At 42.0% G+C, this 21,938-nt stretch overlaps 2 protein-coding genes and 1 long non-coding RNA gene across 5 annotated transcripts in view; 2 read left to right on the top strand and 1 right to left on the bottom strand.

The window, feature by feature from the left end:
* Positions 1 to 1,799: 1,799 nt before the first annotated feature.
* Positions 1,800 to 10,823, top strand: rell1 (RELT like 1). Its single transcript, XM_088292506.1, has 8 exons — positions 1,800 to 1,965; positions 3,757 to 3,987; positions 7,178 to 7,249; positions 8,109 to 8,163; positions 8,989 to 9,246; positions 9,387 to 9,513; positions 9,696 to 9,739; positions 9,817 to 10,823. The coding sequence occupies exons 1-7, from the start codon at positions 1,941 to 1,943 to the stop codon at positions 9,726 to 9,728; spliced, it is 801 nt and encodes a 266-aa protein (XP_088148632.1). The 5' UTR covers positions 1,800 to 1,940; the 3' UTR covers positions 9,729 to 9,739; positions 9,817 to 10,823.
* Positions 10,824 to 11,312: 489 nt separating this feature from the next.
* LOC148339055 (uncharacterized) lies at positions 11,313 to 20,149 on the bottom strand. Of its 2 annotated transcripts, none has more exons than XM_088292505.1 (3): positions 19,890 to 20,149; positions 16,398 to 16,450; positions 11,313 to 13,817 (listed from the first exon to the last, which is right to left on the bottom strand). In XM_088292505.1, exons 2-3 carry the CDS (start codon positions 16,427 to 16,429, stop codon positions 13,055 to 13,057), a joined length of 795 nt encoding a protein of 264 aa, XP_088148631.1. In that variant the 5' UTR covers positions 16,430 to 16,450; positions 19,890 to 20,149; the 3' UTR covers positions 11,313 to 13,054. The 2 variants fall into 2 exon arrangements, with proteins under 2 accessions (XP_088148631.1, XP_088148630.1); XM_088292504.1 differs by lacking the exon at positions 19,890 to 20,149 and adding an exon at positions 17,204 to 17,403.
* Positions 19,144 to 21,938, top strand: part of LOC148339053 (uncharacterized) — a 35,148-nt gene continuing 32,353 nt past the window's right edge. Inside the window, exons 1-3 of one of the 2 annotated variants that reach the window (XR_015842781.1) lie at positions 19,144 to 19,334; positions 19,873 to 19,930; positions 20,024 to 20,217. This is a non-coding gene — a long non-coding RNA (uncharacterized LOC148339053). Of the gene's footprint in view, positions 19,335 to 19,872; positions 19,931 to 20,023; positions 21,573 to 21,938 lie in introns of those variants that run through there. The other variant, XR_015842782.1, reaches the window with a different exon arrangement.

The raw sequence follows: 21,938 nt of genomic DNA, 5'->3' as shown, positions 1-21,938 counted from the left end.
TAAAATGAGCGGCCAAAACTAAGCTCACAAAGTGCTTTTCCTGCGTTTTTCCACGACGGTCTTTTCTTGATCCTTTTCCCCTTAACTAAAAGATATTGACTCATCCAATTTTCGATTTATGTACATACGTATACCAGGGGCAATTTGTACTGTGCGTTAATTTGGCGGTCTTACGGGCAGTGCAGACACATTTCAACGGACTCTCTGGAGCTGACGTCATTCCTTCTTCTCCCCCCACTTCACAAGCACGTGGCAAGCGGTGTGGCGCTTCTGTGGCTGTAAACAGAGGAGATGTAGGGCACTTGCACCCACGTCAGGGCGGAAATAGGTAACTCTTGTACATTAAGTCGTGCCACCATAAACACTGAATAAATGTCTTTGCACGCATTTGCATTGTACTCTGAGAACACTTTACAGCTCCTTCAGTGACAGACTTTTACACCCTCGCTGTACCAAAGAGAGATTTCGCCGCTCCTTCCTGCCGACTGCTGTCAGACTTTTTAACAAGAACATTGGGTCAGGCCTACAAACAGGAGGGCATTAGTGCAATTGTGCAGTCCTAGAATGCAATATACACTACTACTTTACTTTCAGCCAAGGGTGTACTTAAACATCGACCAATGATGTATTTTGTTTACCATTACAGTATTCTTATTACAATACTTCTATCACTGTAGTATTTCTACCACTGCAGGATGTTCACTATTACAGTACTTTTATCATTGCAGTACTTTTATAATTACGGTATTTCCTATCATTGCGGTACTTTTACTATTACAATACTTCATCATTGCAGTATTTTTCCATCGTTGCAGTACTTCTACCATTATAGTACTTTTATCATTGCAGTATATTTTATCATTGCAGTACTTTTACCATTACAGTACTTTTATCATTGCAGTATTTTCTATCATTGCAGTACTTTCCTGTCATTTCAGTACTCTCACCATTACAGTACTTTTATCAGTGTAATATATTTATCATTGCAGTATTTTCAATCATTCAGTAGTTTTTATCATTACAGTGTTTCCCCCTCTGTATAATGGACAGGCATTAGGAGTGTTTCCTTACACTTAGATACGTTTATACTGTGTATATTTGCATGCTTTTTATGAATGTCTGCTGCTAATGTTACACATCAACGGCTACATTACGCCGCCGACTCTGTGTGATCTATATCTTTGCTGCTGTAACACTTCAAATTTCCCCATTGTGGGACTAATAAAGGACATCTTTATCTTTATCTTTATATTTTGTCTTTGTACTGATTTTAAGTCGTTTCACACACATGACCATCAGTAATAACAAATGTGTTTTAAAAGTGTGTTGATGTATTATTTGTTAAGATTGATAATAATACAATCAATCGCTTTTAAAATGATTGATCAGCGATGTGTGGTGTTGGCAAACGATTGCACGTTGATGTCTGGCGTCACCTGCTGGTTGGTAAGTGTTTGTGCTTTACGACATTAATAATGAACCAGTCTTGTATTTAACTTGATCAACCTATTTGGTAGCTGCTTTGGACAAAATAGCAGACATGTTTCGATTCGTTTCTGCACAATTGTATCGTGGCGCATTTTTTCCAATTTGCTGCGCATGGTCTGTCATTTTAAACATGTCATATAATGTTCACGTTAAACGGGCAGCCAGGTTAGCCATGAAATTAGGATTTAAAAAAAAAATGTTTTTTTGTCTTCTGAACTTGTCGACTTGGTGGTTGTCAAAATGTGCGTGTATCTTTAAGAGCAGGGCGTGTCCGCTGCTCAGGAATCAGGAAGTACGTTTATGTTTGGTTAAAAAAAAAAAAAAAAGAAGAAAAAAAAGTCCCTCCTCAAGCTAGGCTGGTTGTACGTGTGTGTGACTGCGCAGCTCGAAGGCTTGGCTGCTCGAGACATCACCAGCATCCCGGCCAGCTGCGGCCGCCGACACTTCCACCCATGGACGACCCGCTCATGGTCACGGGTAGGTGTCCGATCTTAAGGCTTACCCCTCGGTGTGCACGTTGGTCGCTTACGCTGCTGTTATTTTCCTCCACTGCATCAAAGGTGCATTGTGGCGCAGGGAGTTATGACCCTGCTGGAAAAAAAAAGTTCTTGCGGGTGTACTACTAAAGTTCTTGGAGAGGACAAGATGCAAGGTTACTGGGCATATATGTGTTGTCCGTATTGAGATGTGTTTTGCTCTGCTTTATTATTATTGTCGTGTCTCTTACAAAAAATATTTCTGCAAATAAAAGGGAAGCTGGTGATCAATCCCTGACACAGCAAGAGCTGATGGCCAGCGTTAGCAAGTCAGGTCCGATAATGATGACACATAGCGGTCACAGGGCTGCCTCTAAGCAAACAATTCGGCTTATTTGACTAAAGATAAAAGATAAAGAGGTCCTTTATTAGTCCCACAATGGGGAAATTTGAGAGTTCATGCAAGTGCTACAATGGAAGCCCACATATGTGAGTCAGTTTGCAAGAATACACAAGCCTGCATACAGCAGAGTGACAGGACCCCCCCCCCCTAAAAAATAAAATATTTTGAAATGCAGTCTATTTGGAAGGACCACTTCAAACTGAGTATAAGGCTGCTAGAATTTTTGAAAATCGGATGAAATGTTTTGGAGTAATTGAGCTTTTTGTGTGGGGTAAAATGTCTTTTTTTTTTTTTTTTAGTATTATTTTCTGTGATATCTCCTTTGGAAAATCTGGTTAAAAAACAACATTCAAATTTGAGTAAAACAGTATAACTTCATTATTTCCCAACATTCTTGGCCGATGCGTTTCAGTTAAAAATATCCTCCAATTTTTCGGGCAAGCCAAATTAACGAGATATCAACTTTTAGAAATTAGTGTGATTTTTTTTTTTTTCCAAATGCCAAACTTATCTTAAACATGTGAGTTAACTGGCGTAGATTATTGGTTAGAAAAGATGTGTGGGGAGAAGAATAAGTCATTTATGTAAGCAGTGGGAATGGGCGAATTCTGATATTGGCCTTATTTTAAGCACTCTGGTACTCGCGGAGGCTGCCGATACCAGCCACAGATACCTAAGGTAAAAACACTATATAGCAGCAGTTTGACACATTTTGGCCAATAATATCTGCGTCAGAAAGTAAAGTCCTTGACATTTTTTTTTTTCAAGGAATAAGATGAAATTTTACATATCAAAAGTATTAGAAATATTGGTGAATAAGCAAAGGTGGCCACTTATACATATAAAGTGGATCTTAAGTCTAAACACCGCTGTTCAAAAACTGGCTTTTTGAAATAGCAGTCAGTGGTGCTACAAAAACTTTCTGCTTCTGCGAGAAAGTCAGCCAAAATGAAAAGATAGGAAACGCCTATTACAACAGCTGTAGTTTATTTAGAGTTAAGTCGTTCCTTTAAATGGTGGCAGCCGATGTAACGTGAGTTTAAATGTGATTGGTCGATCGTGAACACAGCCACATCCAAGATTATAAGAGGGTGTGCACACTTTTAATCGTGTGGGTTTATTTTCGACATCCTGAAAAGATTCCCTTGCTTTGTACAGCTTCAAGGCCACGTAAAGAGTGGACAAGGTTTTGAAATGATTATTTTTGGTTTCCTTTTTTTATATCGCACAAACACAGCACTTGAACAGCGTTGTCGCATGTGCCCTTTGACCCGATTTTCATCTACTCCTCCGCGGCGCTGACCTCCAAATTGTGCAGCTCGCTCATCTCTCTGGTTTAAGTATCAGGTGACCGCCCTCTCTCAGGCCATCTTTCCCTTCATCCTCCAGCCAGTCCGACGACAGTTAGCGGGAAAAGTGACGGGGCCGAGGGAGCGAGCAACCCCGACTACACGGCCTTCGTGCTGGTGCCCGTCTTCTTCCTCCTGGGGCTGCTGGGGGTGGTCATCTGCCATGTGCTCAAGAGGAAGGGCTACCGGTGCACCACCACGGAGGTGCCGGATGAGGACGAAATCAAGGAGGCGTGTGAAGGAGAGGCAAAGGATCCGGAACTGGGCGGAGGTGAGGAAACTGAGTAATCAATGTTCAGGGTTTATAATTACGAGCACTGGAAGTGGCAAAAGAACAATGGTGCTGAAATCATTTCACAGCAGTTATATATTCTTTATCCTCTGTGACGAATAGCTTATATAAGTGCCGTACTGATGAGCTCAATATTCATAGTTACACTCAATCTAAACATAAAACAGAATTATACGTTACGTGTTTAAAACAAGCAACTGCTGAATGCTAATTCTAGTCTTTATTGGTGGTGCTAGAAACATCTAAGAAACGAAATACATTTTAGTACATATAACAATCCCACAGTATTCCGTCATATATTTTTTTTATCCTCTGTGAAGAATGGCTATGAGTGCCATGCTGATGTTGGTAGTTACTCTCAGTCTGAACATAAAACCGAGAATTATGCCCTGTGTATTTAAAACAGGCAACTTTAACGCCACTAGCTTAATGCTAATGCTAATCATAGTCTATATTGGTGGTGCTATAAGTCTTTAGGCAACAGAATGATCACAAACTGTTCATATAACAATTCAACAGTACTCAGTCATATATTCTTTATCCTCTGTAAAGAATGGCTAATATAAGTGCCGTATTGATGATCTGAGAGCAGTGGACAATAAATCTGTCTTATAACGGCCCAGTTGGCCAAGTGTTGCCACACCAGAAGGTGCAGCATAAAGGCAATTGAAGTGATGCTGTGTGACAAAAACTGAATCGTCCCTGAATGACTGAAATTCATTTGAACAGCCATTGTTATTGTATTGTCTTTATATTTAGAACTTTATTTGGTAACTAGGCACAATAGTGGGAAAATAACTTTTTTTATGGGAAGTCAAGTTTAGAAAAAAAAAAAAGAAAAGTTCAAATGATAAGTGTTGTTTTTGTACTTAGCGTGTACTTATTGTGTGATTGTGTCAGGCCAACACTCCCATGCGGACGACGCTCATCTTGGCATGTTTGACTCGTGTCATCTTACTAGGCTTGTTTTGAACACCAGGAAGTGCATTCATGACACTGATTAGTTCATGGCTGAGATACTTTTAATTTCCATTGGCTCACTCGCTGCGTGACAGCTGCAGCAAATGTGCGCTGTCATTGACGACAAGGTCATGCGGGCGTCGTGAGTTGGAAGCCTTCCCGCAAACCGTTTCACCGCGGACATGAATCTTCATGTTTACTCTGCGCCGTCGCAGGCCTTTCCTCACTTTGTGATCCCACTCGGGCCACTTCCTGGAATCTCGCCGCTCTCCCGCAGCTTTTCACACGGACCCACTTCCCTCTCTTCTTGTTCGACTGTGGCGCGACAATCACGCTCGCATTTCAACGCGCCCATTCGCCTGGCCACTTTCCCTTTCCGCGGCGAATCGGGTTGAATGCACGGCGGCGGTCGGCGGGCCCTCGCAAATCGCTTTCGCCTCTGCATTCCACAGGATTTCTTTTTCACGGCGCACAGCGTCTTAGTGTTATGAGATGAGCAGGAAGCAAGGAACGGAACAGGCGAGCCGTCACGGGGTCTGCTCTCTTTCGGGCCACGGTGCCAATTGGCTCACGATGGGTCAGAATAGGATTTTTCATTTTTTTTTAGAGAGCCCTGGGCGGTCAATTTGTTTGTTTTAGTTGTATATTGAAGACATTTGAGATTCTGATCAAAAGATGAATGTGAGGGGAAAAAAAACTTGAGAATTCTGGCTTTTATTTCCGGGGGTTTACACCTCAACGTTTGAAGCCACTCACTTTTCAAATGGCTTCACCAGATTTTCATTTGAAATTCTTTTCTCGGCTGATTTTGTTTGTTTCTGGGGCTTTCTCCCTCAGTCCCCTGTTCAAAAGGTCAAATGAATGCTCTATCGGGTTAAGGTCTGATAATTAGCTTAGCTAATCGAAGACCTGAATTCCTTTTTGTTAGCAGTCCTTATCTTGTCTTCTCCCGATTTAGTTCATATTCCACAAAGGTTTGTGAGCGTCTGAGAAAGTAGCCAATGTTGATTTCGCAACAGGGTTCGTTCAAGATTGCAAACGTCCACCAACAGTTTTAATGTTTTTTTTTAACATGAAATTGATCTTGCTGTTCCAATACTCTTGGAGGTGATTGTATCCTTGTAACCTTATTTTGAGAATTATTGTACTTCTAAAAAAAAAAAAAAAAAAAAGCTCGACTTGAAGCTTAAACTGTAAAACAAGACTGACTTTTGCCTGTAAAATAATTTAAAGATGTTCCCCTGTGAAACTGAGCAGCACACCATTACCACATGGCTCTTCGGTGGCTTTTTTAAAAAAAAATTTTTAACATCGTTTCTCACGATACACACTTCCAATTACCTAATGCAGGCATCACCAAATGGCGGACCTCGGTCCGAATCCGGACCGACTGATGGTTCGCACTGGACCCATGATCAATAATCAAAAGAAAAGATGGTGTCAAAGCTCAGATTCAATTAGTTTTTAATCTGGACAGCCATTTTTATTGATTGTTTACTGAACATGTTGACTTGTTTTACTTGGAAAAGTAAGCCTTCTGTTTTTTAGGCCGATAACTCATCGATTTAAGAAAAACTTGGAAATGTGTTGAATGGGAACATGGCGAAATATTTATTATACAAGTGCTCTCTGTCGAAAATGACACTAAATATTGAAACAATATAAAAATATGAACGTTGGCTACACCTGGGGTGGGCAAACTTTTGGATTGGCGGGCCACAATGGGTTCTAAAATTTGACAGAGGGGCCGGACCAAGAGCAGATGGATGGAGTGTTTTGGTAACCTCACCTCATCGGAGAAAAAAAATACATTTCATTTTAAATTAAAATGGAAAAAAAGCATTGCAACAAAATATCTGTGTTTGACACACCACAGTATTTAGAAAATAAAACATGAGCAAGGTTTATTCATGAATTTATTTTTCAAGTTTGGCATTTAATGGGCCGCATGTGGCCCCCGGGCCGTAGTTTACCCACACCTGGGCTAGACAAGTTGGACTTTGGTTCTGACCTTTTAATTGGAAGAAATTTTAGTATTGGACCTCTGTGACCCCTGACCTGTTCAAATATGGACGACCTCAACTTGTCGGATGTCCAATGTGTTGGCACTTGTCTCCCTCATCGTTATTTTCTACTCTCAAGTATTGCTGATCTCCAATCGAAAGTGATGCGGCTCATTGTTTGTTTTTTTTTTTCTTCCTGTTTGCAGAGTTAAATGACACCCTCAGCGACAACAATGACACCGTGGGGCAGATCGTTCACTTCATCATGAAAAATGAAGGTACGCGTCCCACCATGTGATTTATTATTTTTATTTCTATGTTTGAAGATGATTGGTTGCATGTGTGTGCGTCTTTTGTAATTAAAAAGTGCCACCGGTGACAGTTAATATCCCGCCAGTTCCCGATGGGCCGTTTATTGATTGTGCGGTTCAATGCTTCAACCTTTTATGAGATTCCGTGACCAATAGCCGCGCAGCGACGTCGTGCTGGAAAGTAAATGGTTCGAATAAGCGTCAGTGGGTGTGTGTGTGTGTGTTCCACCGAAGCCCACTGTGGTGCGCGGCGATAAGCGAATGCTGCAGGCTGATAAGGTGGACTGAGGTGCACATCAGACGTCTTTGGGTGCAATCGTGAAACATGACACTTCCACATTTTGTGATGGCAGCTGTCTGCTGACTCAACTAAAGTCATCACAACCGGTCATATTCGTCGTTTCGAATAAATACGGCTGAAATAAATGAGGATGTCATGATTCATTCAAGTCCCGATCCGTTTAGATTTTTCTTTCTTTTTTTTTCTAATATTAACAAATTTTATAACTAAAATATTTTTCATTTTTACTTTAACATCTGCATTTTGTTCTTGTTACAAAGAGTAACTTAAAAAATTTTTTTTTTTTAAATTAACGTATCATCTTTAGTTATTTTGTTTGTGCCAGAAATAAACATGAAATGAAGTAGCCGTCAGCCGATATAACTGGGACGTAGATGTGGCAAGAGAGGCAGGCTAAATGCTAAATAGTCTCAACCATTTTTCTGCGTGATGTTGTTCTGGTGGTGGAAAACGACCACTATTGTTACTATTTTATTTTATTTTTTAAATGTTGATAAATTTCCGTTTTTTTTCCTCTTGTTTCAGCCAACACCGATGCCCTAAAAGCCATGGTTCATGACAACAGCATTGATTCTGATGGGTAAGCTTTATTGTAATTCTAGTCGTCATTCTGCTGTGGTCGAGTGCTACCGCTAGATGGCAGCATAACCCTCCTTGGAAGCTCGAAGAGGCGATCAGGCCACGTTTGTTCTGGCACAGATTTTATTGAGAGTAGGGAGCTGTGGGGAAGGGGGGTGGACAGTCCTTAACACCCCACTGCCCCCCCCCTTTTTTTTTTTGTTACATGTTTTGATACTGACCTCATTTCTCTACATGTAGAATGCGCGGGCACCCTAATCACATCACTGGCAACGGCATCTTGGCTCACCAAAAGAAAGCAATTTCTGTTGAAGATGTGAATATTTGTCAAATTGTTGAAATGCACACTTGCGTTTGGAACGGGTGAAGAAATGTTGAAGGAGGGGTTAAATATGCAAACTTGTGGAAAGTATGGCCTTTTGCAATATTTAAAACGAGTTCGAGCTTATGCAGTGTGTTTTGAATGACCTTAAAGATATTTTACAGATTTTTTTTTAACAGCTTGTGCAGGAGATGCAGTACCCAAAGCTGTCATTGTGTTGCCTTTTGGCACATTTTGACCAAGCTTATTTACAGAAATGGAAATAAATGTGGACCTATTACAGAGCTCTGTGGCACACCCTTTAGCTTAGAAGTGTCAACAACTGCTGATTTATTTCGATTGTGGAAAGTAAATTCTACCATCCTAAATTTTGGGGATCTTTTGAAGTTTATAGAAATGTGCAAAATGGTCGACATATTCATACATAAAGACGCTAAGTAGTTTCTTGGTGCGGAATAACGTTTGAATGAAAAGCAAAGCACCATCTGCTTTCTTTCGCCGCAGTGCGCCCATCACTCCCACCTCCCCCACCTCCCCCTTCACGCCCTCCCCTCCCACGACCCCCGTATCTCCGGGAGCGCCCCCGGGGGCAGCCAAGCACACCTGCAACCACCTGCACACTATCGGCGGCATCGGCGGCCACAAAAACATCTGCACGCGCTGCAGCCAGAAGAAGTGGCCGCTCATGAGCAAGCCGGCCGCTCGCAAGATGGAGCAGCGCCGCAGCCACCTCGGCGAGGTCACGGTGCTCTCCGTGGGCAGGTGGGTGCTATTCGCTCACTGAGTCTAATTTTAACCCTAGAAATAGGCAATGGGGTCTTCAAACTATTTGGCACAAGACCCCCAACTGAAACCGGTTTAAACACCGTCTTTAACTGGACGGTGTTTATTTTCTCGTTCAGGTTCCGTGTGACAAAGTGTGATAAACCGGCCCGGGAACGGCGGATTCTGCTCGTCGCAGATTCCAATGGGAGTGTCCCATCCGATGATGCTGTGTCAAATAGCCGGACGGTGTCCGAGTCGCAGGAGGTTTGTGTTTGGGAATTGTTTCCTACTTCCTAATTAGAACCCAAATCTCCCGGAAACAAAAAATAATCATAAGGTGGAAGAAGACTTAATTGCTTGATTACACCCCTCCCATAATTTTTAGCCGCCTTACCTTCCGTCTTTTTTATTTTTTTTTTCATCTGCATCTTTTTGTTTTAAATCAGGATGAGAAAGACTACTTGGACAAGGAGAAATGAGAGGAATCCCGGTAACTACATCTCTTACGTAACACATTCTCCCCATTCAGCGATTTTAATTTATTTTTGTTCTTCCCGCTCTTTCCAGCTTTTCCGAAGAGGAGACACTTTCGAAGCGTCCCGACGCAAACGTCGACACATAAGAGCAATATCAGGGCGTGCACTCCCTCACCTCCGCCCCCCCCCCCCCTCCACCCCCCAAACGGGACCACGGACGTGCAGTCACACAAGCCTCTTATTTCCCAGCGACGGAGGGGAAACGCAAGTGTTTTCTTTCTCATTTCATTTCTCCCCGCCAAAGACGCGCGACAGTGCAGGAAGCAAAAGTACGTGCCAACACCTACTACTATTTAATCGGACTTCGGTACAATCGGTACGGCAAGTCAGATGGGGATGATGATGATGATGATGATGATGATTATTTCGTAATAAAAGGAACATAGCCTCAGACGTGCACCAGCGTGGAATATATCAATTAGTGCGAGTGTGTAATTGACAAGCTTGAACAGCTTCTATGTGCCAGTGAAATATTTTTAAAAATGTTATATTAGGTCCGCTGGAGGAAAAGCTCCGTTTTACTGTTATTCACCGTTTAATTTTATTTGTATTTTCTCAACGTATTTTTCCAGCAGCGTACTGCACTTACAGGATCTCCTTTTTTTTTTTTTATTTTATCATTTTATTTTTTTTAAGCGTCGATTATTGTTGATACCTCCGTACTCATTGGCGTGAAGGGTTTATTGTTGTGTTGGGAGATTCACGTGCTAAAAATCCGCCCCGTCTTCACTTTGACTTTTATATTTCGATTGAGCCGAGTGTTCTATGCTGGCTGAAGTTCTGAAGTGATACCAAAGCGACAGAGCGTTGACATCAGTAACCTGAAAGTCTACCTTTTCTCTCCTTCTTTCGGGGTTATTCACCTTTTAAAGCCTCTTTTTTTTTGTTGTTGTTGGTTTTAATATTTGTTTATAGCGTCACTATTATCACATCAGTTTTTGGATGTATTACATATACTTGTTTATTTCTGCTGTGTGTTTTTTTTATTTTATTTAATGACAAAAAAAAAGAAAATAAAGAGGAATTCCAGTTATGAAATTCGCAGATGTGAAAGTTGCTTTGTCAAAATAACAGTGTTGATGGGGACGAATGAGGGTGACGGTGGTTAGACCAGACCTGCATAACACAAAAAGGCGACGTCACCCCGCCCGTGGCTGTGAGCTTTTAGCAAAGCTGCCTTCCCCCAAACACACAAGGTCACAGCAGGGCGGGCGAGGCGCAGGCACGACTGCAAATATTGACTCCTGTTGCGCACGTAAGAGTGTTTACTTGAGCTCTTCGCCAGGAGTGGCTATCATGCGTCGAGTTTGAAGAATAATTCCCATCTTTTTGGGCCCAGTGCACATTTATAAGCGGTTGTCTCTCAGGTGTTGAATTATTCAAGCAACCGCGGCGACAGCGGGGAAGACTGGTCAATGTTTAACGGCCGCCAACACAACGATCTTGCCTCTGGCTCCAGCAACATGGCCAAATGCAATTTCCACTGAAATGAATGTCATATTTAACTTGTTTGAGCACACCGTCGGGGACCGTTTATTTATTTATTTATTTTCAACGCCATGTTTTCCCCCCTTCTCCTCCTCGGAGACATGGAAATGTGTGTGTGTGTGTGTGCGTGCTACAATTAAGGGCGACATCATTAATGGCAACAAAGCCTTGAGAAAAACAAACACATTAGGCAGGCGTACACACCTCGGGGACCATGCATGTATCTGGCGGATGGACCTAGTTAAGGCCGTGCACAACTGCTCTTTATCTCCCCCGGTGCATGATTAACACGCAGAAAGTGGCTGAACCTGTGCTGCTGTTGCGGAAATATCGGCGACCTGTCAATTTGTTCAGGACATGATCATCATGTGCCTCTTATAAGAAAACCGTACAGAGAAAACTGACAAAGTAACATTTAATGTAACCTGACATTTTACCTTCAGGAAATTTGCTGAAGCTCATGTGGAATATCCCACTCCGATGTTTGCCAGCAACTGGGCACAAAACTAGTGGAATCCGAAGCAGTGTAAAATTATCAACATTTCCGCTTCACAGGAATGTTAACGCCACTTTTTGATTTTTAAATGATTGCTCTTTGCTAACGATAAAAAAATGCAAACTCGTAACGTTGAATGTTACAGTAACACTTCCTCATGAATGTCATGCTGCCAGCGTAGCCGCCGCGTTCAAATCTTGCTAGCTCTTTGAACACTACTCTTTAATTTAATCCGTTTACATATCGCCTTAAAGGGACAGTGTGTAGAAATGTGTGCCATCTAGTGGTGAACTCATAGAATGCAAGGACCTAAGCTTAAAGTGTGTGCATTTTGAAGCGACAACACTTTGCGAGCATACTACCCATTTCTTTAGCAAAGGTGTTGACAAACTACGTGCGCTAAGTTTGTCTCCTTTGAGTATCTGCACCAGAAAAAATTTAAGTTGATGTGATGTAACTTTTTTTTTTTATATCATTGAAATTAAGTGTATTTTTTTTAATGAGTGAAAATTGAAAAATCAGCACATTCTACACACTGCCCCTTTAAATTATGACAAAACATAGTTTACACGGACGTGAATATTCCTCACGTCGATTTGGCTCCGTGGGATTAATAATAATAATAAATTCTGACAGGTCGCAGATCACCGTTACGTCAAAGACTGAACCGCTTTGGAATGTTGCCGATGCATACGGAGCGCAAACGATGAGCAGAATTGTATTTCCGATTCCAACCAATAGTTGGACTTCACTTCAAAATGTGACACGAGTGACAGTGTGAGAGCCCAAAGGTGCTCATTAGCTGCCGCCGGGCCGAGCGACCGGTCCCACGGTGGAGCTGGAGGGAGTCAACAAACATTTGTGTGGTCCATTTAAACAAAAAAACAAAAAAAAATGGCCGAAGCAAACTGAATATCAACTTTGCAGTTTTTTTTAGGCCGCGATAATATTCAGTCTCCCACCGGGAGCCTTATTGAGACTTATTGTGTAAATGAGCCCAGACAAGATGGTTGAAAAGTTCAGTTCAGATCTTAACTTTTACGAAGTTCCGGCCTCAACCAGCATCATAAGCTGATGTCACATACCAGAAGGGAACATTTCGTCACATAAGTAAAAAGTATCAAGGAAATGTGTGCGTAGGTATGGCGGGGAAACGCAGACTCTGTTCTCAGGTTTCACATTTTGTGATGACTGCGGAGTGCAAACACACTTCCAGCAGTCGCTTCAAGCGTCCAACCTTCGTCATCCACCTTGTAAACGCTTTTGCCTTCTCGATGCTCGTCACTCACTCCTCATCCTCCCCGGCCGTGGCGGCCTCCAGGGCGGCGAGCGCCTCGGCCACCATGGAGTCCGTGACGCTCCCCGCCTCGGCGCGGGGTTCTTCCTCCTCATCCTCGCTCTTCGTCACACCGATGCCGCTCTCGACCGTGGACACGTCGGCCGCTTTGGATCTCCGCTCGTGCCTGGTGTCGGCCGACCACAGGCTGGCGGTGCTGGTCTGGATGTCCACGGATAAGACGCTCTCCTCGTCCCCGGTGTCGCACGGGTACTCGGGCGTCCCCCCGACGCCTTCATCCACCTCATCGGCCGACAGGCTCCCGCTGGTGGTGACGCACTGGGTGACGGGGTTGTCCCAGGGTCTCAGCCCGCCAAAGACCTTCGGGTTGTCGTAGGCCTGAAACGCGGGGTACACCGGTACCTGACTATGCCGTTTGTCCTGCATCACCCATTGTGGGCCCAGAGTGTCCGGTTGGATGATGTAGAGAGCGCCTTCTGCTGGGGGAGCGCTGGCCTGCTGGTGCGGCTGGTTGCTGGGCGGAGGCGCGGAGTGCAGCCTGTGGTTGACGTGGTTGTTGTCCACCTCTAGTCGGAGGCTGCTGTCAGTGGAGATGCTGTAGGCAAGGTTGTGGAAGCCCTCCTTCTCCTGCGTCCGCGAGCGGTGGGCTCTGAGTGAGCGGCCCCCGAGAGCCCCACCTGAGAGGTTGTGGGTTCGATACAGGTTGTCCGTCTTCCTCACATCCACTGCCGCTGAGGGATCGGAGATGTAACTGTAAAAGACGGGAAAACCATCAGCAGAATTTTGACTTTGGTCGAAGTCTTTTATAGTTTCATTTTGTGGCTTTTTTCTTGACTGCCATGTCAATCAAATCTGCCAATGGCCTTTAAAATCAGTAGCGCTGACCCATGTAACGTCAACTATCTTCATGATAAGCCAGATCGTCACCCTTGATGAGGTCAGCATTTCTCCACCCTCTGATTGGTTCCAAAACACGTTACATCTGACTTCAACTTGAAAATAACACAAGTAGCCATCTGTACCGATCTAGATTTTGAGTTTAGTGGTCACAATCACAAGTCCGACTCGATGTTGAGTACTGTATTTTCCGGACTATAAGGCACACCCGTATAAAAGCCGCAGCAAAAAAAAAAAAAGAAATAAAATTAAATGAATAAATAAATAAATTATACAAGCCACACCAGACTACAAGCCGCAGGTTTTTTTATGCCGAAAAAAATGTTTATTGCATGTACAGAACGATTTTGTACTGTGAATGCACATAAAGGTACATAAAAAGAGAGATGCTCATTAAAACAGAACAGACCCAAGAGAACAAAAAATGTAGATTTATTGAGCATATTTTCCGAACTATTGAGTGCCCCTACCGGTGGGAAAAAAAAATCCACAGAACAGCCGCACCGTTGTATTAACCGCAAAATCTAGGAAAATAGTAGCGGCTTATAGTCGGGAAAATACGGTACGTACCGATACTGAATCCAGGTCCCATAACTTGGCAATGCATCAGGACAGGGGTGTCAAACTCATTTTTCTCGCGGGCCTCATCATAGTTTTGGTTTTGCTCGGTGGGTCATTATGTCAGTGAACCCAGCTAAATCATCTTCATCAATCATATTATTATTATTATTATTATCTATATATATATATACACAACAAACGGATGCATAACTAGTTTTTAAAATCAGAATCCAAGAAATTGCAGTTTGTTTAACTACCATTCAATTCATTTTAAACGTATTTAAATGTTTTTTTAAATTGTCGACAATTTGCAATTTTAATATTTTAGCAAGAAACATGAAGTTGTGCGTGATTTGCCTTCGCGGGCCACATGAAATGATGTGGCGGACCAGATCTGGCCCCCGGGCCTTGAGTTTGACACCAGTGCATCCGCCCATAATTGCTTTATAAATGATAACAATAAGTCAGCAGAAGGGTTGATATATGCCCGAGGTTTTTTTTTTTGTCACGTTATTAAAGATAAATATTGATTTAGAGCTGCTCCAGATGAAGAACTTGGCAAGGTTGTGCGCTGTGTGCTGGTTTTCGAGGTTGTGTTTGTATGTTGGCACATGGATTTATTTTCAACAGACTATTGGACATCGCCGGTGTTTTTTTCACACCCATCTCCTTCTCCTCATGTTTGTTTTCGCCTCCACCCTGCAAGCCTCGCCTCCCCAGCAGAGCTTGTCCATCTTGCATCTCGCCAGGTGTCTTTTTGCACGCTAATATAGTCCCTCTTTTGTATTATCTTCTTTCCCAATATTTTCTCAAGCGCCTTTCATCGACAACCTCCTAATTATTTCCAGAACCGGCTTCTTTCCTCCCTCCTGGTGAGCGGACTCGCCGAGTCTTCACAAACAGAAAAGGTTTACTCTCTCGACCTCGCTCGCTCACCCTGAAAGCGTCTCGTCACAGAGCTGCCCGCAAAGCTGAGAAAATTAATGTTTACCTCTCCTCTCGTACCAAGGTGAAGAACAGAAAAAGAGTTTGAGGCTCAAGGGCGGTTTGGGGGGAAAAAGAAGACACAAAGACATATTGTGCACTTCTGTTAGTTTCCCATCAAAAAGCTTCACCATTTGATATATATTTTAGACGCGTCAAACTCCATTTTTTTTTTTTTTCGTGGTCCACTTAAAGCAGATTAAGTGTGACTATTTATAATATTGAAATATTGGCCATGACTGAGAAATAGCATTTATATTTGGTTGTCTAAATTTTCCCTGGCTTCCTCTTCTTGTTATTACTTGCTGATTTAATCTGTTTTGCCGTTTGCTCTTTTGTTGGACCTGACTTCAGCGTTTGATAAGGTGGACCACAGAATTCTGGTGGCCCATTTGCAGCACCAAGTGGGCATCAGTGGTAGCGCTCCAGAGTGGTTTACGCATGCATTTTATGTGTTAGTTGAGGTCCAACTCTGCCCTTTTGTCATCTGGCGTTCCACAGGGTTCAATTTTGGCACCCCTGCTTTTTTTCATTGTATTTGCTGCGCCTGGATTTAAAATTGACTTGAGTTGATTTTATTTTAGACTATCCCTCACTCTGTCATGGTTATTATTACATTCATACATGAAAAGAGACAATTTATTCTTTACATTCTACAGCAAGGCCCTCATTTGCATATAACCTTTGGCACATCTAACTGTAATTTTGTTCTTCCTGCCCACTCGGCCCTGATGCCTCAAGTCCTCGGTCTTCTTTCTCCCTTAGCTGCAGATCATTCTGAAAACATTTACTATTAAGGCATGATGGAATGACCTGGTTTCAATTAAAATAGATCTCCAAGCGCTCTCGTTGCAGACAGACACCTGCCAACCACCAAAAATCTTCTCACCTTTTCATCATCCGGCAGCATCGACACCCCATTTGGCCAGCTGAGAGATGGAGCTGCAGAGGAAGAGAATTCATTAAAATGAGCAGAATCCAAATATAACCTTAATTCTCACTTATTTTCATTTTCCAAAGAGCCGTTTGTTTGCATTTGTGCTGACATGAATCCTGAATTTTTAACAAGTCCCATATAACATTACATGCTAACGATTAGCATGGATAGCAGCGGTTTTAGACCTCTTTCAGCATCTATTGCGGATATTTGAACTCAGATAATATCATAACACTCACAGGGCGTGTATGTCAGAGAATAACTTAACCTCATACGTCAAACACTGAATATCTCCCCACCTAATTTATTATCGAAAACATTTGCAGTGAGGACGCATCACAAGGCGCACGAATGGCGGTGATTGTTTTGCATCAGAATGGATGGCGAGTCATGCATTTGCAAGGCAAAAGCTGTTCGCGGGTCGAGGTCGTTCGTTTGTCCGGGCTGCTTATGGGTCAGCGCGGGAAGATCCCAGTGCCGCGGGGCAGACTTGACAAGGTGTCGTCTAAACAAGCCAAAATGCTGCCGTTGCGTGCTTTGACGATGTGTAAAATATTTCAAATGAGCATGTTTTAAATTTGTGTTGAACAATTAAAGATGTTTTAGAGGCAACTATAAGCTAAGATTCGTTTAAACGATGATGTGATTCCGATTTTTTTTTTTTTCAGTCGACTAGTTAAGTCGACTCGTGGGCTAGTCGACTAATCGGTTCAACACCTATTAAATACTATTCATGCGATTGTTACCAGAGCAATCACCTGGGCATTCAACATTGCCCGGCGACGGATTCAATCCACGCAATCATTCCTTTCCTTTAGCTGTCGGCGACTTCTCATTCATATTTTAATTTCCATCCTTGTTCCCTGCTCCATTCCATACATCAGATATTGTTTCTGCATTTTTATGACGGGAAAGACGTTGGGATGAAAGGCAGCCATATTTCAGCAGGGAGAAGTTCCCTCACAGGAAATTGAAACATCTCATCTGCGGAGAAAGAGGTGCAATAAATGCGAAATTGTTGCCGGCTCAACGTGGACGGGATTTGTAATGCAGAGGAAACCCACAGAATTGAGATTGTGATTCATATGCAAAGAAAGGCATGACGTGTGACGACACTATTTTTATAGGAACTAAACACAGGCCACCGTTTAAAAAAAGAAAAAAAAAATCCCGTTTGAAAGAGAATATTCATCTCATTCCTGAGTGACCAGTAGATCGTAAACTGTCAAATCTCAGCCTGGGGGAGATGGTGGGTGTGGCCACGGAAAAGTGGGCAAACTGGTCAGACCTCCATCTCACTCTCTGTGGCTTTTTTTTTTACGGCATTAATAACTGCACGTTGTTAAAATGCCGGTGTTATTAAATTGCAGACTTTGATCAGGCCTATCAGCTGCGGAGCTTTTAGAATCCAACTGGCATGTTGAGACTGCAACATATTGTAGCTCTTTTGATTTATTCTCGCTTACAATATTGTGCCTGTGAGTATTGTTATATGCTGCTTGTATGTGTTGCCGCATTTTGTATTAAAGTCGCAGTTGCTTGAAGGTTTATAATTTCCGTAACTTCAATGCTTATGTTCGTTAGCTGGCCGATTGCATTTCACATTACAAGTTAGCATTAAGCTAATGGTCTTTCATTACAAGAAATGACGTTGCTTGTCACCTTTTTTATCTGATGTGTCAGTTACACTTTAAACTACAGCCAATTTTTTTTTTAGCCCCGGGTCCAGTTCCATGGACCAGAAATTTTCACATTTAAAACGATTTTGCCTGAGAATTCCCCTGCTAGCAAAATGCTAATATACAATAAAAAAAAAAATCCAACCAAAGGGCTAATAATTAGCATCAATAACATAAATCAATTTAACCACAAGAACATAGCAACATATCTGCTCAATTTACTGCGCCTTTTGAACAATGACGCAACACTCGGTCCCATGTCACAACCAGAGGGCCACGGGGGGGGGGCGATATAGAACATCGAGAACGCAAAATCATGTTACTGCCTTGCGAACATCCTTTTTCCCTCAAAAGACGCCTCAGGCAGCAGCGTGATGAAATCGCTCAATTAGCCAGCGGCCCACGCTTATCGACAGCAACCGTCTCGATTCGCAAACAGAGCCGCCGCTGTGTTTTCTCCCACAGACCTCGACACCCCCCCCCCCCACCCCCCCACCCCCGCCCGGAGCTGACACTGTACTTGGAAAAAGTACACATGATCTCACAACAGTCATTACACAACACTAAACCTGTATTTTGACTCGCTAACAAGCGATATTGATTCCCAGTGGTGGGTTCTAATACTTTGATTTCTCTTTATTGCTTAATTGAGATCAATTTAGAGAGTACCTTTTAATTAAAAAAAAATAACTTTAACCTGAAGCAGAGATAAAATGAATTGGACTCATTTGCCCAAAAAATTCAAATGTCTGCTTTTACTTTTGTACTTAAGTATGTTGCACACTGTACTTTTTTTTTTTTTTTTTTACACCAGTTCAATCAATAATTTAATTTTCACACGATTCTTTTACTCCCATCTCCGTCGATTCCCGATCGGTGCAGTCGATTCCCACATACAGTAAACACTCTTTGATGTCCTTAATGACGTTTTGTTTCGAAGGATTTAACACGCTCCGGAGCATGTTTTATATCCTGTTGCAGATCATTGACCCGCCATAAGCAAATAGAATTTGCATCCAGTCTCTATGGCTTGTTTGGTCAAACAAGCTCCCGCGTAGGGCGGAGTCGAGCACAGCGGGGGCGTGGGAGTGAGGATGAGAGCCGCCATGTTGGCCCGTGCATGATGGTCTGACGAGGCCCACGCAGGTTGGAATGTTGACATGGGTTACATGTGCAAACACGGCCCAAGGCTGCATACGGCTCTTCCCAGGTAAAGAACAACCCCCTCCGATTAGTAAATTCCCCTCAATAATTAGCCTCACTGGTGGGGAATGTTGATGTTATAAGAATGTTATAAATACTCACCTGTTCTTTCTTCTTTGAATTCTAATCATTTTCTGATTCAGTGCAATTCTGGCATTCATACCAAGTGTAATAAGTCAAATTGTTAAGTGTATTTTTTAAAGGTGCTGTTTCAAGCATTTGTATATATTTTGATGAATTCAGGTAAGCATTGAATTGACTTGTAGAACATAAATACATACTTGTCATGTTAACGCAGACATCCTGTAACTTGCTGTGAGTTTCCTGTGCATTCCAAATACCGCGCATACTTTTTTAGGCGTCTAAAATGTTCATCCCGTTAATTTGTTTGTAATAAGTGAGAGCAATGGTGCAGCTCCAGTATTTGTTTAAAGTAAAATAGTATTTCCACTGGCGCAGTTTTCTACACATGACGACCACCTTTGACTAACTAATAACCCTTCCAATCTGTTGAGTCCGTTTTTATCACCTTTTCTGTTTCAAAGACTGGTTTCGGACCTACCTGTTGCGCTGCGAGAAGAAGGTGTGGCACTTTTGCCCTAGGTATCCAACACACTTGTCATCTAGCTTCCTTCGCTGTTTTTTTGTTTTGTTTTGAAATAAAAACGAAGATGAGTCCTCTCAACTCGTTTGAAGGAGAACCAACCCCGTCCCTTGGAGGAAGTTATTTGGGTCGCCCCCACCTCGGACAGTACTCGGTCCCATGTCGGCAGTCCCGACACGAGTCTGAAGAGTGCGGATGACACGCGAGTCGAGTGGACTACGAGTCAAGTTGGAGATGGTCATGGCATGTGCTTCCGGTTAACAAAATAAAATCACATTGACCACGAAACAAACTCACGCTTTCAAATACGATGTTTGACTTGAACTTTAGCGTAAATTTTTAATTATAAAAAAAAAAACTTTACGGTGTTTCATTTTTTAAAGATCTTAAAACATTTTTGAGACAATAGAAACATATTTAAATACAGAGAGCTACGGATAATATAAAAATATTGTGCAATATACTTTCTAAAAGAAAAACACACCTGTACAAATGATATTTACAAGTACTAAATATGAGAATTTACGATAGTAAAACAAAAGGGCTGTATTGAATACCCAAGCGTTTTGTTAAACTGAGCGCTCGTATCAGCTGCACTGTCACTTGATTGACTAATGACGTGCTTGTAGAGAGACACGGGTCTGAAAAACTGGTTTCCATTGTTTACAGATGCACAGGGTTGTCCTCGAAAGGAACATAGATCTTATCGCCAGTGTATAATTTGTTCAGTGCTGTCTCCTTGAAAGGTGTTGAAATGTACAGTTTGGCCTTGGCGTCTTTGACGCTTGATGAACTGAATAGAAATGTCAGGCCAAATTGGAGTTTTGCATCCACATGAACAGCTGCTTCATTGGGGCTAATTGAGGTTGTGCGTTTTTTCCCCCCAGTGAGTTGATCACTGGCACAGATAGCAGAGCTGGCATCCTTTTTGGGAACATTGAGGAGGAAATCAGCATATGGAGTGTTGAAAGTCAAGTGAGCCCATTCACCTTTCAACTTTATTGATTACTACCAACTACATAAATATCGCAAAATATAATAAAATAAATGCATAAAAATAAATACCACCTAAGACTTAATAACTTAAATAGATAGTTTGAAAATTTCCTTATAGCACAGTATTGCTAATTTGGTTATAATTGTACTGTAGTGAAGATGACGTCTGTGGCAGCCAATCAGCATTGACCTACTTTATTGCCGGAAGTCACTGGTTAGAATTTGAGTCAACGCTTAAATAAAACGAAATATTTTTTTTGTTTTTTTTTTTGTTTTGTTTTTAATTTTTGAGGAGTAATTCAGCAAAAGGAATGTTAAAAGTTTGACCTTTCAACTTTATTTGCTACAATTCACGCATCCGTTATCTAGTTAGAAACAACTACATAAATATCACAAAATATTAAATGCCACCCAAAGGAAGACTTAAAAAAATAGTGTTATGGCTAAATACTATAAATCGTTAAAATTGTTAACAGTACGATATTCCCAATTTAGTTATTTGTGTTTCGTGCCATTGAGACGGTGCAGATGTGGCAGCCAATCAGCGTGGATTTACTTTATTGCCGGAAGTGAGTGATTGAAATTGAAGTCCACGCTCGACTACAACGAAATGTTTGCTTGGTTTCAAGTTTTAACAAAGATTCGGTGAGTTATTATTTTCTTCTCAACTATGAAAATTAGCCCGTTCTTTATTTATGTAAAAAAAATGCCCGGCAGGTTTTGTGTTGTGTATTTCGTCGGTGAAACAAGCAAAAAAAAGACGTTTTGGGCAATTAAGTTTGCAAATCAAATTACGATCAAAAATAATCTGGGAACATATGTCACGGATTCTCGACGGGGTAAAATGTCACCTATAGTTATTTATTTTCAAAATTATTTATTTCAAAACGACTGAGAGTGAATGAATGAATTACTTTTAGAGGGGAAAATGTGGCTGATTTTCTTATTTGATGTTTAATGTAATGAATTTGTGAGGACAACTTTGTCTGATGTTTTTTTTACCTTGAACAT

The sequence above is a fragment of the Idiotropiscis lumnitzeri genome, chromosome 4 (genome assembly GCF_059441095.1).
Source record: "Idiotropiscis lumnitzeri isolate Australia: NSW breed Sydney's pygmy pipehorse chromosome 4, RoL_Ilum_1.0, whole genome shotgun sequence".
NCBI lineage: Eukaryota > Metazoa > Chordata > Actinopteri > Syngnathiformes > Syngnathidae > Idiotropiscis > Idiotropiscis lumnitzeri.
This window is presented reverse-complemented; position numbering and strand designations above follow the sequence as displayed.

Coding starts and splice junctions, on each gene's coding strand:
- LOC148339055 (XM_088292504.1), bottom strand. Junction 13,818..16,397: donor TGCTGCCGGATGATGAAAAG/GTGAGAAGATTT, acceptor CGTCTTTTACAG/TTACATCTCCGATCCCTCAG.
- rell1 (XM_088292506.1), top strand. CDS start 1,941: ATGGACGACCCGCTCATGGTCACGG. Junction 3,988..7,177: donor GGATCCGGAACTGGGCGGAG/GTGAGGAAACTG, acceptor TCCTGTTTGCAG/AGTTAAATGACACCCTCAGC. Junction 9,514..9,695: donor CGGTGTCCGAGTCGCAGGAG/GTTTGTGTTTGG, acceptor GTTTTAAATCAG/GATGAGAAAGACTACTTGGA.